General features: G+C 40.1%; 1 protein-coding gene across 8 annotated transcripts; it reads left to right on the top strand.

The window, feature by feature from the left end:
* The first annotated feature begins 400 nt into the window (after positions 1-400).
* LOC116325253 (troponin T, fast skeletal muscle isoforms-like) lies at positions 401-12,561 on the top strand. 8 transcript variants are annotated; one of them, XM_039615070.1, is made up of 15 exons: positions 426-485; positions 2,250-2,290; positions 2,542-2,552; positions 3,122-3,130; positions 3,595-3,735; positions 5,578-5,595; positions 6,243-6,261; positions 6,397-6,442; positions 6,534-6,650; positions 7,087-7,164; positions 7,489-7,602; positions 7,676-7,788; positions 7,905-7,995; positions 10,591-10,631; positions 12,245-12,561. In XM_039615070.1, the coding sequence occupies exons 2-15, from the start codon at positions 2,271-2,273 to the stop codon at positions 12,276-12,278; spliced, it is 852 nt and encodes a 283-aa protein (XP_039471004.1). In that variant the 5' UTR covers positions 426-485; positions 2,250-2,270; the 3' UTR covers positions 12,279-12,561. The 8 variants fall into 8 exon arrangements, with proteins under 8 accessions (XP_039471008.1, XP_039471006.1, XP_039471004.1 ...); XM_039615069.1 differs by lacking the exon at positions 10,591-10,631 and adding an exon at positions 8,992-9,032; XM_039615072.1 differs by lacking the exons at positions 426-485; positions 3,122-3,130; positions 10,591-10,631 and adding exons at positions 404-419; positions 8,992-9,032.
* Positions 12,562-18,107: the final 5,546 nt, after the last annotated feature.

The raw sequence follows: 18,107 nt of genomic DNA, 5'->3' as shown, positions 1-18,107 counted from the left end.
ACATGTTGGATTTACAGCTTGAACTGACAAATCTCTCAGCTTCTCATGCTCGCACAAGTATGCTGTACATTATGTTTATGTGTCCCAGACTTCTGTGGGAGGATCAGAAACACCAGCCTGCCACTTCCCTGACGTCCAACATCTCTCGCTCTCAGATGAAATTTGCTTGCCTAATGCAGCAGCCCAAGAATAGCATCCTGGGGGCATTTTGGCTGTCCCCTTCTTCAAACTTGAGCCTCCCTCCTTAGCACTCAACCCATCCATCTCCTTATTGAGTGCCAGAGGAAGGAGGTGGGGGCAGCAAAGGCATGGACCATGTTCTGTCGTGGTGGACGGCCTCGCCTCTGAGCTCATTCTTTGGCCAATAGGGAGGCCGAGCGGATCGAGTATCACTATAACAGAAGGACATAATCAGCGCGGTAAGTTTGCAGAACCTTACAGCCTGTCTTGGCCAGCGGGAGCTCATTTCTTTCAGGTTTTCTGAGGTAAGGAAGTAAGGGGAGTGAATGAGAGTGTGAATGGTAGCGAGGAAGCTCAAGTTTGGGCCTAATGTCCCCCAAACATCACCCCACCTCAGGACAGTTGAGTCCACATGTGCTAAAATCACTGCCATGAGTAGCAGAGGCTGCTGCTGAGGGCAGGGGTGAGAAGGAGACAATTAATTGTGGATCTCGGGGTAAAAAAGGCCTTCCTCTTCTGTCTTTGAACCCTGTTAATGAAGTCATGTGTTTGACGGTGCTGAGTGCATGAAAACTTGGTAAACAACTTGTGTTTGTTGCCTTTCTGTATCTGTGAGCACCCAAAAGAAGCCCAGCCTTTGGATTACTTTTTGGCAAGTAATCTACCTAAAATCCTCAGCTGATGTTTCAGACGTTTGAAAGTTCTCTGGGTTCTTACCAGACAAGCAGCTGGACTTTGTTGTTGTTCCTGTTGCTGTTTGGTTTGAGTCCAGTGACCCAGTGGAGGTTCATGCCTTTGGGATTTACAGTTGGCTTAAAGCTTCTGAAGCAGCTTTCCGCTTCAGGAGACAGAAGGTGACGCTAACGAGTTATGTAACACCACGAGAACAGCGGCAACTAATCCCGTTGTTGTTTTTGGTATTTGACCTCAGATCTTTTCTGGACGGCAGGTTTTCTCTTTTTTACGTTACATTTTGGTGAAGCTGTGAAAGGGCGTGGCATGTTCCCACACTGAACCTCACATAGCTTGAGGATAAACACTTTATCATTTCGAACAGGAGCCAAGGGGCTCAGGAGTGGATGTAAAGGAATCGTCATTTTGTCATTACGCCGAGCTTGGAATTTATAACATTCGGGAATTAGACCTTCAAGGTGGCCTTCCTGGGTTTATTTTAATTCTTGAGCAAAGTGCCCCCAGTTGATAGGGATCCTCAGAAGGATGATTGAAGGAAACATGTGAGAGAAGGAGAGCCTGATAAGGAAGTGAAGGTGGAATGATGGGTTGTGGTCCAGGAGAAGGAACCCAATCTTTAACATTGGGTGCACTGAAACCGGATCTGTGGGACCTGTGCAGCTGTCTCTTGGAAATAGCTGTGATGTCGGATGCCTTCATGGTGGTCTCACGCTAATGAGGCCAATGGGCAACTAATCCAAAATCTAATCGCTGGGATATTAAATTATGCATAAATCTAGGTCATGTGTGTTTGTCATTGCAGGCTTTTGATTAAATCTTAGATCCAAACCGGGATTTTCCAGCAGGATCAGGATACTGTTGATGACTGTGGCAGCATCTTTCATTCTTTGATACACGGTGATGGAAAAGATTTAAGTTTCTTTAAGGTTTCTTTTTTTCACCCAACACCAGCCCAGCATCTATCCTCTGAGCAGCTGGAAAAAAGGCTATTTGCATAAATCTATGTTTGGCTCCCTTCTCACTTACCATGAGAGACGCAAATTCAGCCCTGAGGGTCAAATTTCAGTTGACAGTCTAATAATAAACTGAAGAAGATTTGGAAGCGACAGATCTTAGGAATGCCTTAAATGCAACATGCAAGATAAATTTTTATTGACAATCGTTTCTAAATAATTCTACTCAAAGATTTCTATATTATTATTTTGTAGAGGTGTTGGAGAAAACTGTGTAGGCAGGCAGGGTGAGGTATGGTCCGGGTGGAGCCACTGAGACATATTTAAGACATCTGCAACTTAATCCTGAGCTATAAATACATGTAGGTTAGGCAGTCGCTTCTTACACACACTTAAAGTTTCTGTTTTCTCTTCTGATTTCAGGTTGCAAAGTCCACTGTCATCATGTCTGACACAGAGGAAGTGTAAGTCAACATACATGTTTATTCACAAAATCGAAGATTTTAACCTTCTAGCAGTAGATTGGCCAAAAAACGTTTGACTTAAGGCCAGTTTGTGAGCTAGAATCTTAAATTGCTGGACAACACTAATAAAGAAGATTCAGCGCTAAGATGATTTAGTCAAACAGCCGTTTTCACTGTAAACCACAAATTTTCATGTTTGATTTCGATGAGCTGCAACATTTCTAAGCACTCCTTTGTGTTCTGTCTTGCAGTGGGGTCGAGGGTAAGTAGCACCACCACTGCTTATATATCTAAAAAAATGATCCACCCCTAAAATTAGGTCCAGGTACAGTCGGGAGTTCCATGCTAAAGGCCCAGGATTATTTCTGAATCTTGTCTAACTGACTTTCCATCCCCTGTAGAGAGTTATTTGCACTGGACAAATTGCAGGTTTGGCTTGACTCCTCCAGATTCAAGTTGTGCAATAATGCTCTCTCTCCTTCAAGCAAATGACCACACCAGCACTGACAACAGGACAGTGTCTTTTATGCTTTGTGAGATTAAAATATAAACTTTTAGAAACATAAATTGCACAAAGCGGCGCAGTCCTGTTGGCAGAGAGTCCTGCAGCTCTGCATGACAATCTGCAAACATGCAGTCCTCCTGAGCTGAACATACTTTGAAAACAACTTGGAAGTTCTACTCCAATCAGCTCATGAGAACTGCTTTGTGTATGCTTAGCATGGATCCCCAGTGTACCCACATTTGCTTTTGTATTCTGTCATAAATGGGTACAAATGGGATCTTTTGATAATGTTCTTCTGCTCCTCTCTTTCTCGGACGGACGTGAAGAATACGATGGTAAGACACAACCTCCAGACTCTGGATGATAAGTCTCACGTCACTGATACTAATTTGTTAGTCGTCCCTGAACAGGTTTTTGTGGCATGCTAGTTAACCCTAACATTACCTGAGATAAGTGAAGACACAGGTTGTAAACAAAGTTGGTTGACGTCAGGTTAGAATCTGTCTCTTTTGTCTTTGACTGCATCCAGTTGCAGTGCAGGTATTTCCAGGAATCGATCACATTTCATCAATGAGTGACTGACCTTTTCTTTCCTGTAACTGCTTGCTGTCTCACCTGCTTTAGCATCATCCAGTAGCAGTTCCTTTGAACTGCCTCACCACGAACCTCCTCATATCTCACATCTCACATCTCCTCCTTTCATCCACTGACCGCCTCCTTCCCTCTTCCATTTCTCCTGCTTCTATTAACCCTCTCACTGCCCTTCCTCTCCCCTGGTGACTCGCTGCATGTTGTGTAGCTGTAGAAGAGGAGGTAGTAGTGGAGGTAGAGGTGGCCCCTGAGGCGGCCCCTGAGCCAGAGCCAGAACCACAGCCAGAGCCAGAACCAGAACCAGTGGTAGAACCAGAACCAGAACCAGAACCTGAGCCTGAGCCTGAAGGTATGTGGCATGAAGGGGGGAAGAGGGTATTGGATCCTTTCCCAGGCGTCACATGCGCTCCAGCAGCTACAGCCAGTTAGTTCGATATAACTAACCCTGATGTGCAGCCCAGTCTCACTGCAAAACGAGCAGGAGCAATGCTGGTCCCCATGAGTGTCACAATACAGGCTTTAAACATGTAATTATGTTCATATACATGTAACTCCACATGACATGATTGTTGAAAAGCCCCTAAAGTCTTTCAGTGAAAGTAGACACGACTTTCAACCTCTTGAGTTTATTTATATTTGTATTAATTTTAGCTTTACTGTCATTTCTAGTTTATGTTCGATCACCCTTTGTTTATGGTAAAAGGTAAATGGACTGGTTCTTATATAGCGCTTTTCTACTCTATCTGAGCACTCAGAGCACTTTACACAACTTGCCTCTTCACCCATTGACACCCGTACTTTTTCAATGTTTGCAAACTAAAAACATTTGGTTAATTTTAGACTAACTTAGCCCTTTTCCCAACTTCCTTTCCCATAAAAAATGTAGGCATCCACAGTTGTACACCCTGTATTGTAAACACACAACATGTTTGCATCGTGAACCGAGCTACAATCGGTTTAGCACTGAGCATTTTGCTGTGAGATTGGTCTATACCTTCTCCATGTCTGCTAATGTTAAGCTAACGCTACCTTTCTTTTACCTCCACACAAATTCAGAGACAGGGCGTTCATGCAGAAGCTGGAAATGCTATCTGACTACTAAGCTCAGAAAGTGAAAACATGCTAATAAGCTCACTCCTTTAGCTATGGCTAATAGATTTGTGCCAATACTTTAACTTTCCATTAGCTCGCCATTCTAAAAATGTTATCTTTGAGAAGCTGCGACGTGTTTTTGGAGTTATCTTTCTAAACACCATTAAATTTGCATCTGCTTCTTTAGTAACAAATAAATAATTTTACAGTTCTTGCTAGGTGGCTGTTACACTAGCCTAGCTCACTGTATGCTAAAATATTACCACAAAATCATTTGAGAGTTGAAAAATCTAAGACAACCAATAGAAAATCAATAGATTTTTTTATTTGAACCCTGTGTTTACTACTGCACAACATGCAACCAATTACTCTCTTTGACATGATTTAAAAATTGGATCAAATTGGTACCATACCTGCAGGATGGGCTACATCTGATTGCTCCCTGTGGGAAGACAAACCTTAGTGCTAACAGAAGGGAAAAAAGATTTAAAAAAATAGACTAATGTTTCATCTTCCTCTTAATCTTGTATTCTGCTCAATCATGTAACATGCGCATGCCAAAAATAAAACATTCTAATTTGTTTTAAAACTACGTACATACCCATATCTTCTCAGTCCAGCCTCTATGATGAAAAGGGTGAATGCAGGGTAAGGTGTAGCTGAGACCTCGATTTAAAAACAAGGACTTGGTGTAGCCAATCATAAATGATCAATTAATATTTAAGGGATGTATTTATCTCAACCCCTTCTGCAGAAATATGAATAAGTTTGGATTTTTTGACAGCCTAGCATTTCTAATGCCATTTCCTTCTATGACTTTAGTAAACAGTTTGTTTGTTTTGTTTTGTAATTTAAAGCTAACATGAAAAATATTATACATAAATATGATTCCGTACAAATTGAACTACTGTTTTACCATCTTAGCAGCTCGCTTTCTTAATCAGTTGATTGTGGTAACCAGTTTCTTTATTTTTAAACATGCTAAGCTTGAGTAGATCAGCTGTGTGCCTTAGTTAGACTGTGTACAGTTTGCAGCTCCCAGGCTTCCTGCTAACGCTGTTCTGTTCTGCTTTTTGTTTTGGATGCCTGCTGCATGCAGACGCCACTGAAGAGGAAGGTATGTAGATTTAAAAACTTCAATCTTAAGTCTGTCATTCTGGTTTTGGGAAGGACTACAGTGTCCAGGTCTGACGTCTGTACTCAGGGAACGCCTGCTGTCTGTCCAAATTTTACCTGTCTGTGTGAATCCAGGAGCGCTGGCTCTAATTGGCATCCAAATATGAAGGTGAAAAATTTGGAACCACTAGTGGAGAAGGAAGGGCGAATGAATATGAAATGCTAACACGTGCTTCACTGCCCAGCGACCTCACACTCTTGCTATGCCACTTGTCATCTGCATTGCATGAAGCCGCCAGAATCTGGGTTCAGATAAATGAAGGAAACGGGGAAATGTTTTGCTTGGGGTCAAGCCAAAAACAAAAAAAGACATATTCTCTGTATCAGTGTGAAACCAAAGACCGATGTTAACAATTCAGATTTACTTTAACTGCACACCTGTTTAAACTGTTTGTAATACATGTTTGCTCTTATCTGACTGTTGTTCTAACCCTAACTTAAAAAGTGACCAGCCTATCCTTTTAAACTGTCTAATCTGTCACCTTGATCCAAAGCCACACTGAGTAAAGCTTGGGTTTACTGAAATAATCTGTTTTCTTTCTAACCTGGTGAAATGCACTCATCCCCTCTTCATCTCTTAACCTGCAGAGGAGAAGCCAAAGTTCAAGTAAGTTCCTTCTTATGTAGTCTGACTTCAAATGATTCCTGTAGACATTTAAATCTGAGTTATTTGGGCAAAAAAGACAAAGAAAACTTTAAATTAGTGTGCTGGTACACTCAAACCCCCCACGCTCTCTCGCAGGCCCACCGCCCCAAAAATCCCAGAGGGTGAGAAAGTGGACTTTGATGTAAGTAGGCCTCCAGTATAGAAGAGATTTTGTTCATTTACGGGTGTTTCTTTGCACAGCTGAATACTGCTTCCATTGATCCGTCCTGCAGGACATCCAGAAGAAACGTCAGAACAAGGATCTGATGGAGCTGCAGGCCCTGATCGATGCTCACTTTGAGCACAGGAAGAAGGAGGAGGAGGAGCTGATCGCCCTCAAGGAGAGGATTGTAAGTTTTTAGCTAAAGGGTAGTATACTAATATTATCTGTTCATATTTCCATGGAACTGGAAAATTACAAAAAGCCTTCCACAATAATTCATCCACACAGGAAATACTTCCTGCCTTTTGCAGTTGGTGACTGGCTCACATTTCTGGCCAAGGAATGGCTTCTAAAGGCTGAGCTGTTGGCTCTGCATGTCTTCTCAATGTGATTAATTTTATTAAATAAAATTTGGCTCATAGACAAGCTGATAATGACACAAATCAAAGGGAGAAAAGACAAAACATCAACAATAAAAACACTAAAAATCTTTTTTACATTTTTGTAATAAAAAAAATCTTTGAACTATCTTAGTGGAGATACAAAGACAGAACAAGGACACTCACTGTGTGGTGTGTGAGTTATCTTTGTTTTCAAACGCAACGTTTGCTCCTGTCCCACAGGAGAAGCGTCGTGCCGAGAGGGCCGAGCAGCAGAGGGTCCGTGCTGAGAAGGAAAAGGAGCGCCAGGCCAGACGTGAGGTGTGTTATTTTCAAACTATGAAAATGTGACTGCTATATGAATATATGGAGCAAAGACAAAATGTCTTGGTGCAGATACATAAACATAACCTTTTAAAATGTGCCCTTGAAAAGAGAGAACGTAGTTGGAGTTTCTTGTGACTCTTCCATTTGTAGGCAGCAAAGTATTTAAAGCCAGTTTTTCCAGGTTCAGCATGAGTAAGTGCAGCTAATGTTAATCCTGTGACCCGATGTGGTAAGTTCAAATTGGTGGTTACCAGGGGCGATCAGAGAGCGGGTGGTGAATGCAAAGGTCTCACTCTGAGGTATTTTTTGTCAAATCAGGAGGAGAGGCGGATCAGAGAGGAGGCTGATGCCAAGAAGAAGGCAGATGAGGATGCCAAGAAGAAGTCGGCTCTGTCCAGCATGGGCTCCCAGTACAGCAGTCACCTGCAGAGAGTCAGTATGCACGCACACAGACACAGACACAGTGTCTGTGGGATCAGCTGTTGACCTGCATCTGTCCAAACAGGCTGACCAGAAGAGAGGAGGAAAGAAAGAGACTGAGAGGGAGAAGAAGAAGAAGATCCTGGCCGCCAGGCGCAAGCCGCTGAACATCGACCATCTGAACGAGGAAAAGCTGAAGTACGACTCGGCTGTGAAACTAAAACTATAAACTTAGACTTTTATGCCTGTCTAAAATAGTTTGAACGTTTTAGAAATTGCCTAGAAAATTATTTGTGTTGTTGTGTTTGCTGCAGGGAAAAGATCAAAGAGCTGCATGACTGGATGACCCAGCTGGAGTCTGAGAAGTTCGACCACACGGAGAGACTGAAGAGGCAGAAGTACGAGGTGAGACGGCGTCCTCGTGAGCGCCCACGATGGCGTCTCTGACTTAGAACTTCTCAGCCTCAAACAATTCCATGCATTTACACAAGAACAATAAGACGGGTTAGACAGAGGTCAGTGGGATGAGAAAAGAATAATATTTTACATTTCTTTTCATTTGAATTATTTAATACTTATTTAAATACCATATTTCCCTGCTTTTCTTTCATTTCAGTTTAAAATGTGTTATTTCATTTTCTGGGGTTTCCCTTTTATATGAGACAAAAAGTTCTCTTTCCATATATTTTATCACATTTTTTTGCTTTATTCCCATAATTAGTTGATGATATTATCCTGACATTAATCTAAACATGTTTAGAACTGAACGCTAAAATATGATTGTTTTTAAAAGTTTTGAGGTTTTTAGGGCATTTTACATAAATGAAAATATTTCATTACAATTCCATAAAAAACCAGAAGGCTGGATTTCTTTCACTACTAGTTCTTATTTACTTGATTTTCTTGATTTTTTTTTTTATAGTTCACTAAATCCAAAGATTTGTGGGACACCTAATATTTTTTATGACTTAAGAAATCATATATGTAAGTGATCATATATATGTAACAAATGATAATATTGGTTATTGTATATAATGAATTATTAATTTGTTACATACAATAATTAATCGTTTGTTACATACAAATTAATAATTTGTATATAATAAACATTCAGCTACAGAGGAGACAGATTTGCTTTTATTGAACTTTTATCTACTTGATTGTTGTTAAGCATTATATTTATTTATAGTCTTTTACTTGACCTCAAATTATCTTAATTAAATTACATTTGACCATTTAATAATATAGATAAATAGTCATAAATAGTCTAAAGTTAAGAGCACAAATGACCCGGTGCTACAGACGTGCCAGGTTTGTTGTAGTTTGGTTTTGGTTGATGAGGCTGGCATTCCAAGGTCACCTCGGGATTTGAACCCTCGATATACTCCTGATTTCCTCCAGGTTACTACCCTGCGTAAGAGAATCGAGGAGCTCAGTAAATTGTAAGTAGTGCAGCTGAGCAGCAGTCCTGCCGGCTCTCTGCATGTTAGCATGGGGAAAGTCAGAGCAGAGCGCCCCCGCTGGCTGACATAGGAAACAACACACCACCTGATTAAAAAGAGAGAAAAAAAGAGGACGGAGGAGTTTGTCTCCAAAAGGTGACACGTGCTCATGGGATTCCAGGAACCTCTTATGAGTAAGAGTGGGTGCGTGGGGGGGTTTATGTTAACCGGAATTTTTTTCCAGGATAGTTTTTTTTTTTTTTAAACACTCAGAGAACCAGTCTTAAAATGACTGGAAATGATTTAATATTCAGTGAGTTTAAATGTGGACAGAGGTCCTGCCTCTATAAACTTTAGAAAGGGGGCTTACCTGTATATAATATCTATATATAGATCTATTTATAGCATCTATATTAGCACAAGAGCTCTCTGTTTATATTATTATAACTACTACATGACTATGCTACTGTATTGTTTGACCTGTTTTGCAGGTGACAACTGCAAAGACAAATAAGATATTTTACTGAGAAAAATAAAGAAAAAAGTAGGGGTGGTAGATGTCGTTTAGACCAGCGGTCCCCAACCCCCGGGCCTCGGACCGGTACCGGTCCGTGAGTCGTTTGGTACCGGGCCGCGAGAGTTGAGGCTCAGGTGTGAAATGTATGGTTTTCAGGGTTTTTATCGGTTTTCAGCGTTAATTTGTTATCGTTTTTATCGTTAACTCTGTTTTCCTGGGTCTTTTCACATGTGTTATGAATAAATCTTCTTTTTTTCGGTACCGGTACTAGTTTTATTTTGTTGTATTTATCCGCGACACCTTAAAGGCCGGTCCGTGAAAATATTGTCGGGCATAAACTGGTCCGTGAGGCAAAAAAGTTTGGGGACCGCTGGTTTAGATGCTTGGCAAGAGTCTTTAGAGGCCTAAGAAGCGCCTGTATACCAAGTTTGGCTGTTCAACTCCAGATCGTGTAGGAGTATTTGCGCATTATAGTAAAATATACCTCTAATACCATGCATTTAATGTTTAATGGATGCATTGCAGGGAACTGCAACTGCACTTTTAAATTAGTAAAACTTCAATATTTGTCGTAAGCCACAGTTCCTTGTACGTTCGTGAAACAAAGAGAAACTGGATGAGCATGGTGCCAGTTTTGGACTCAAACTCTCCATTTGTAAGCAGATAAATAATCTAAAGTGGCTGTAAAGGTGGTGCTGAGTGACTGTGATGCTCAGTTTTACATCACACAGCCTCAGTTATGCGTTTGAGCGAGCATAAAGGTAAGTCAGGGTTTGGTGAGGTTTCACAGCTGAGCTAAAGGGGAATTAAATGTTTGCGCTCCTTTGTGGGAAACCACAGCAGACGTGCTTGATTTGGTGACATCACAGGACAGAAGAAACTCTGGGTAACAACAAGATTCTTATGCACGGCGCTGCCTTGGTTTCCCATGATGCTTTGGCCCGCAGCTTTCAGCCCACTGAGCCCATTCAGCTGAAGGAGTCGTTTTCCGAGGTAAAGGTATCCTGCTGCGAGTTAAAGCTGCTGCTGTGTCGTTTTCAGGTTCTCACGTACAGGATTCGCATTGATGAGTTGCAGAAGCAGTGAGTATTGTCATTGCTGCCTTCGCCAGCACCCAATAATCCCCACAAAGTATAACTTAATTTAACTTCACGTGATAATATGATAACATTCCCCTCAGCAAGACATAACTGTCATAACACTGAGACAGTTCATGTCGGCTTAAGGCTGAAAACTAATAGGGACAGAGTACATCAAGCTAGTTACAGGATGATGAAACACTAGACACCCTGCAGGGAAATTTTAGTGTCTAAGAGAGCAGCCTGTTATTGTGTGTGCAGGAATAACAGCTGAGTTATCACAGTGCATTATTTGTTTTCGCGTGTCCCTCCAGTGGACCCTCCAGTGATAACACCCTAGCCTTGACCCTAACCATTTAATTGATCATTAACACTATAAAATGACATGAAAAGGTCCTAGAAGATCAAGCATGCATCTTATGATGAATTTCAGATAGAAGACTGTGAGTTTTAGCCCTTAAACAGTCATAATCATACAATAAACACAAGAACATCTCAGTAACACTACCACAGATGGTTCAGTCCCGATCCCGGTCCAGACAAAGGCCAAAAACATCTCGGTTGTCATGTTGTTTGGACTCTGTTGGTCAGCCAGGCTAACGAGCTCGAGTACTTAATGTAGCAGAGGTGTTTAATAGAAGGGTGCAGCCAGGTGTTATCACGCTGCATTCTCTGTTTTCCCAAAGTCATTTTCTACCCTGCACATTAAGTACTCAGCCTAAGACATCAAACATGACACATGAAACCTCTGTGCCCAATTTCACAATATGTCAGTTACATTCGCTTTCTTTCTCGCAGCAGGTGGGCGGAGCTTTGGTGCTTGCAGATTGAGCTGCGTGCCTGCGATGACCATATTAGGGAAATATGCTCTTTATGACATCACAGAAATTCAAGTATAGAAAAACAACTGTCTGGGCATTTCGAGCAGTCTAAAGCCTGAGCTTCTCACAGACTCACAGGTCTTAGTTAGAGCAAACAGAACTGTAACGGTGCAGACATGATGGAAAATAAAGCGGGTGGCTTTGAGGTAGTTCGTTTGGAATAATTAAGCCCACGCAGGTAAGTACAGCATGAGTTGTGCATGCGAGCTGAATTTCCCAGTTTGTTTTTTCTGCTGTTTTACGTGCCGTCCAAAATCCCACTCAAAACATACATCAAACAGACCCTAAACAATTTATGATGATTTTCATGTTTTTTTCTGAATTAAGATATTTTCATTATCTCAAAAAGATAATTTTAATATTTTCAGTTACTTTTTAAAATGATTGCTGCACAAAATTTTAACTAAAATCTAAATCTGTATGGTTGGATAAAAACACACCCATCCGTTTCAAGAAGAGATTTTTATTTTAATCAGCCAGTTTCCTCAAGGGATTTTGGACAAAGAGGCTTGCAGCTAGTGAAATGCTCTCAGCTTCATATGTGATGATGCAAAACATGTTTTTGCACTCTCCTCGTGCTTGACTTCTATCAAGGAGTCTTTGAGCTGTTCACTGCTGTTCTCTGAAGTTTGAGTTTGAGTCTAAAGTTGGAAAATCAGCAGCGACGGCATCGCACAAATGTGAGAACAGCTCAAATTTCTGAAATATGTCCAATTTCTGTGTTTCGCATTACAGCAGCAAGAAGGGAGCTGCCCGCCGCAGAAAGTAGATCAACCCGGCCCGCCACTGCCCAGAAACCAAACCAGGATCATCTCGGACACACGCCTGATGAAGCAATGCACGCTGTGGCAAAGGTCTTAGCTCAGAAGAAGCCTGTAATGCTGAGGTTTACCCTGCAGCTAACCAACCACACTATGAAACATGCAAACAGGAGCCTTTAGCTGCTCTTCAGTAGAAATAAAACCCATTAAACTATGTTGCCGTCACGCTTCCTCACCCTCGACTGTTTGGTTCTCAGTATTTTTGTAAATAAAGTGTGACACTTCAAGCCATGTCTGTAGGTCTGTTGTTCTTTAGTAAAACAAAGTTCAGTATTTTTAGACGTGTAATTTTAAAGTCGTTTCTTCAACACTGTTAAATGACCCGGCAGGAAACAGAGGCCCTGCTTTTATCAGTCTCCAAATATTTTAGGTTTTGCAAGTGATCAATATGCACATCATCAATTTTGATTTATGGAGAGAAATTAGTTTATGCATAGGCTAATTTTACTTATATAATAAAATCTTATTTTTAATCTAAAATAGGAGCTTATAAAAGCATATTAAATGTTAAATTTAATGCAAGGAACATGTTAAAAATTTTGGGTAAGTAGACTGTCAGTCCACTATTTACCGCAGTTAATCTGTCCAGCTACTCTGGAGGAGGCTGGAGATATTATGACATGAGTCTGATATGAGTCAGTGAAGCTCTCTTCTGTCCAATGACAGTGATGCTGAGGTGAGTTGTTGAGTTGTTGTAACCGCTGCTGTTTTAGCCTCTGTTAGCTGCAGCCCTGCCTTCAGTTGAGGAGATGAGGCTTGAGGTAAGACAGAAGAGGATAACATCTTATTCAGACGCCTGTCACACTGTCTCTTTCCCTTGCTTTTTCGCTTCTTTGATGACAGTGAAACACAGGTATGATGCTTCATATCGTGAGGCTGAAGGTGCAGCCATAAAATAATATTTGACTCCAGGACTCAAAATCCCCACAGGTTCTCGTCTCCTGTGCCTTTGGTTTTCTACATATGTGTCTGAAATCTAGTCAGATACATAAAACATGATGAGATGGAAGGGCGATGTCCACCTCGGCCACTGACATGGCAACATGGCAGCTTTCACAAACAGGTTTATGAGAATGCATCAGTTTGGTGAAAGACATAATTACACACTAATTAATATATATTTATGAGTAAAATATTATTTTTTTCTGTTAAATAACCTTACAAAACTGACTTTATTCAAAGTGCAATGTTAAAATCTAATTATTGTGATTATCCATTAATTTTTATTAGTTTTACAAGAAAAGCTGAAAAAAGTTTACAAACCACATTATATATTTTTATTATATTACTGTTATTTACCTGCATTCCTGAACAAAAAAAATAGGAAAAAATTGGTTAATTTCTGGATTCTCAGAGAAGTCCAGTGTGCTGACTTAAATTTTTAAAAAAAAATCACTTTCACTGTTACTTTGTCACAAGCTGCCGCACAGCCAGTGACAGTGATGGGAGACGAGACAGGTTACACTGCTAAACATTATTTTATTCACCAAAAATGAAAATAACAAACAAGTATGAGGAGTCAAAAATACCAGTGATGACACAAATGCATGTGTGCTGATGTTAGCTCAGGCTACTTAAACTACATGGAATGCCCTACACAGGTGTGACCCAGTCAACTCAGAAATCTGTCAAAAATCTCAGTTATTAGGTACAGCTTTTCAACTGCTGTTTGATCAACAAGTATATCAGTCATATGGCATAAAGAAACAATCAAGATGACTTCAGTTTGAACAGTCAAGTTCAAAGTGAGCACCAGAATGGGAGAAGAGAACAATCAGAGTCTGCAGAAGAGCATCACACTGCAAACACTGAAGCTACTGCAACAGAAGAGCACATTGGGTACCACCACCATCCCCCCCTCCTTAGGCTACAGTTCATAAGGACACACCAGAATTGGCCAATAGCAGATTGGAAAAACACCGCCTGGTCTAATGAGCAGAGGTGTGGACTCGAGTCACATGACTTGGACTCGAGTCATTAATTTTATGACTTTAGACTTGACTTGAAAAAAGGTTGTAAGACTTGTGACTTGACTTGGACTTTTACACCAGTGACTTGGGACTTGAACCTGTTTACTTGAAAAGACTTGATATTTTACCCAAATCTAAAATTTAACATACATACTATATAAAAAGTGCGGACCATTAATTCACTTTATTCATTCATTCATTCTTACCACACTCGTATGTATGTGAGCGTGGGCTGTAGCACAGCCAATCAAATTAACCAGATTTGAAAAAACAAGAACAAAAACGCTCGAGCCAAAAATGCTTCCAAGAGTAATTTCTTTCGGGTACATAAACTACGAAGTAGTCAACAAAAAACGAAATGCAACATGCAAAACATGCAAGAAGAGAATCACAGACGGAGATGGAACAACTTCCAACTTTGTCCGACATTTGAAGTTGCATAAAGAACGGTAGGTGGTGCTTTTTTTTTTTTTTTTTTTGCTACGATGAGACAGCTGACTTAGCTAACTTCATCTTATTAGCAAATGTTCTTCGGGCTACGTTGATGATACTGTTTGGCTTTAACAGGTATGATATGTTTGTCATGCTATTTTAAATCCGGTCCTACAAGCGCATCCAAGAATAACATGCAACTTGTTAGCTCAGAATTGTCGGTGAATGGTGAGCAGGGTCCGTTTCAGAGAGTGGGTTCTGTAGCTGTACTCAGTCTCTCTCCGTCTCCTCCCATCATTAACCCCGTAGATTTAACCCAGTTTAGACTGACAAATATTTATTTTACCATCACATCACAATTCAAAATCACTGTGTTTAATTTGCAATTAGTGTATGGTCGTGTTTAACTTTTGCATGTCTGAGCCAGGAAAAAATTTTTTTGGTTAGAAAATCTGGCCCACCTTAGTGTGTAATTGAGTAGTCCTGCTATACATGGCCTTTTTCTTCTGTCATTTATGTCAATACATCAAATAAAATACTTTGATCTTATATTATTAGCTGTTGTTTATTTGCAAAGGTTATTCTCAACAGGGATGCTAGACAAAAACGGCGTTTTCTACAGACAGCCTAGCATACGCTCTCCACTTGCGAGTGAAAAAGAAAAGAAAAACACCCTTCCTATTGGTGTTAGAGTTTACCATGTCAGCCAATCAAAAAATGATAAGGCAACATGTGACATTTGGTTGTTTAGGGAGAAGGGAAGTTTTATGAGTGACACCCGCGACGGAAAGCGGGCGAGCGAAAGAAAGAGAGAGAGAGAGTTTTCATATGTGAGACATTAGTGACGTTTAGCGTGTTTGGAGGCTATAGTTAGTTTGTTGTGTAGTTATTGTTTTGTATTGTGTGTCGGTTAGACTGCTGAATTTCATATTTGATCTAAAAAAGCTGTCAAAGGCAGATTCCAGTGTAAACGCTGTCTCCACATAGAAAACTGCACTGAAAAAAATGCAATAGGGTGGTTGTTGAATTTGCATAGAATTACTTCATATATCCAGCATGACTAATTTAAATTTCACATCTAAACATATTTTTGTTTTTTAATTTTCACATATTCTTTAAGAATATTCATTCTTTTAGAATAAATCATGTTGAAAAGAAACAAGTTAGTCGTGTTTTATCCTCAAGCTCCGCCCCCTGGAAAGGAAAAATCGGCTGCACTGTCCGCCATTTTTGTCTCTCGCTTTGGAAAATCTACTACCATCTGGAGTTTTACACTTGAAGGTAAATAAGATTTTAAAGCTAACACACCAGTGAGAAAGAGTGTAGACCCTTTATATATGTGGACTTTTACTGGGGTGTTGTTATTTTACAGGTATGTGGGCTGTTTATCGAAAACCAGGAAAGGCCAATGTTAGGCTCCAGTTAGCTAATGGTAACCAAAATTATGCAATAAGCAAATTAGTAATTAACATATATAATGTGAGTTAATATTGTTTATATATTCTTTCAGTCTAAATTAACAGACTATTACAAACTTGCATTGGTGTCTGTAGTAAGTGGTGGTACCTGCAGTGTCTTAACCATTAAACAAGCTAATGTAGGGCCGGATATGACTAGTTTGTTGAAACATGTCTGCTGCCAATGTGACTGCGCACACATGGTAACATTACCAGCACATAGCCACAGCCGCTATAAACATGCTAAAAGGTCAATCTAGCTTCTGTAGTCAGCAGCTGGAAGACTCAACACAGACCCAAGATTCAGTGTAACGGTTATCTAAATGTTGTGTGTCCTGTTTGTAAGCCCAGAAAAAGAAATTAAATAAAATGACGACCTTGAGCGTCAAGCTAATGTAAGCGTAATGCTATAGCATAAAGCTAATGCAATGATGAGGTTGTTAAATTAGTAAAAATACAGTAAATATATCCAACATGAATAATTTATATTTTTGGTCTAAACATAATTAAGTCTCACGCCTTTCACTTGTTTTAGAAGGATGTTCAGTCTTTTAAAACCAGTCATATCAAAATAACAGAAAATAGTTATGTTTTCTGTTTAAACTCCACCCCCCAGGGTGTGTTCTGTGAGGGAAAATTCACTGTGGCGGTCCGCCATTTTTTGTCTTCGCTTCGTTTACCTTTGGTGCTGAGCTCAACTTTGTCGAGGTAAACTGAAAACTACATGTTTGAGAGGAAACGAAGAGAACATCCATTAGATGGGGAAGTTTTTCTCATGAATTGCCGTTGAGCAACATAATGGAAAAACAAGTCATTCCTTAAGTTAACTAACGATAATGCTAGCTTAAGCTGCGGGACAATATTATGTGCATTAGCTTTTTTTCAGTGTGTGCCCAGTTACATTCGCTTGTTTTTTCTCAGTGAATACAGACTAACTAACTTGTGTCCATTTAGTTAACTGGTTGTACCTAAAATGTTTTAGTTAAACAGTTAAACAAGCTAGTTTGCCATGGGTGGGCTCTGTGTGTGTGTGTGTGTTCGGAGGGGGGGGGTGGGGGGTCTTCACTAAAGTCGGTTTATTTAGGGCATGACACCTGTGCAGTACTCATTAGGAGAGGAAGTGCATGACTTGGGGCTTTATTTCATGTTCTGGGGCAGTGAATGTAATGTACTGATAACATGTTAAAGACAAACAAAAACCCAACAAATTATTTTAACTGATTTATAGAGAGACTGAGAGGAGGGCTTAAAGAGATAAGAAAAAATGACAATATAAATATGTTTCATTTATTTTTTCTGTATCGATATGTGGTGCTTATCCCTGGTGAAGGGCAGATTGGTGTTGCTTCAGAACAATTCTCTAGCACTGTTACGTAGAGGTGTTACAGTTAAGGTTTTAATAACATTATTTTATTTATTAGTGAAGCTTTGCATATGTTATCTCACATTCTGTAAGGTAAATTTTCTGGAAAGGTCAAATTAATTAATTTAACTAAGTATTAATGAAAGACCTTGATGTGTATATGACAATAATAGATGTAGTTTCTGGGTCATTTTCAGAACTGCAAAATGGCCAGAAGGAGGCAACTGCTGTGGTTGCAAACAGGCTTTGGGTGGTATTGAAGTAAGGGCAACTATGGAACTGCTCAGCAACCTGGGACCCATAGCTAATAAATAGTAATATGACAAAAATAACAACTTTGTGTGGATGTAACCTTGTGAGATCTGAGATTTTGACAGCATTTTTATGTGACAACTTCTCTTTTTAGATAAATGCAGAGTTTAAGCGCATTACCTCCATGCCACTGCAGTCCAGATTACTCTCGCAGATAGATGTGCTATCTGACAAACTAATAAAGGTCTTCAAAAGGCGAGGAGGACAAATAAGAAGAAGACTTCAGAACATTCTGGAGCCCAC

This window comes from Oreochromis aureus, linkage group 7 (genome assembly GCF_013358895.1).
Source record: "Oreochromis aureus strain Israel breed Guangdong linkage group 7, ZZ_aureus, whole genome shotgun sequence".
Lineage (NCBI taxonomy): Eukaryota > Metazoa > Chordata > Actinopteri > Cichliformes > Cichlidae > Oreochromis > Oreochromis aureus.
This window is presented reverse-complemented; position numbering and strand designations above follow the sequence as displayed.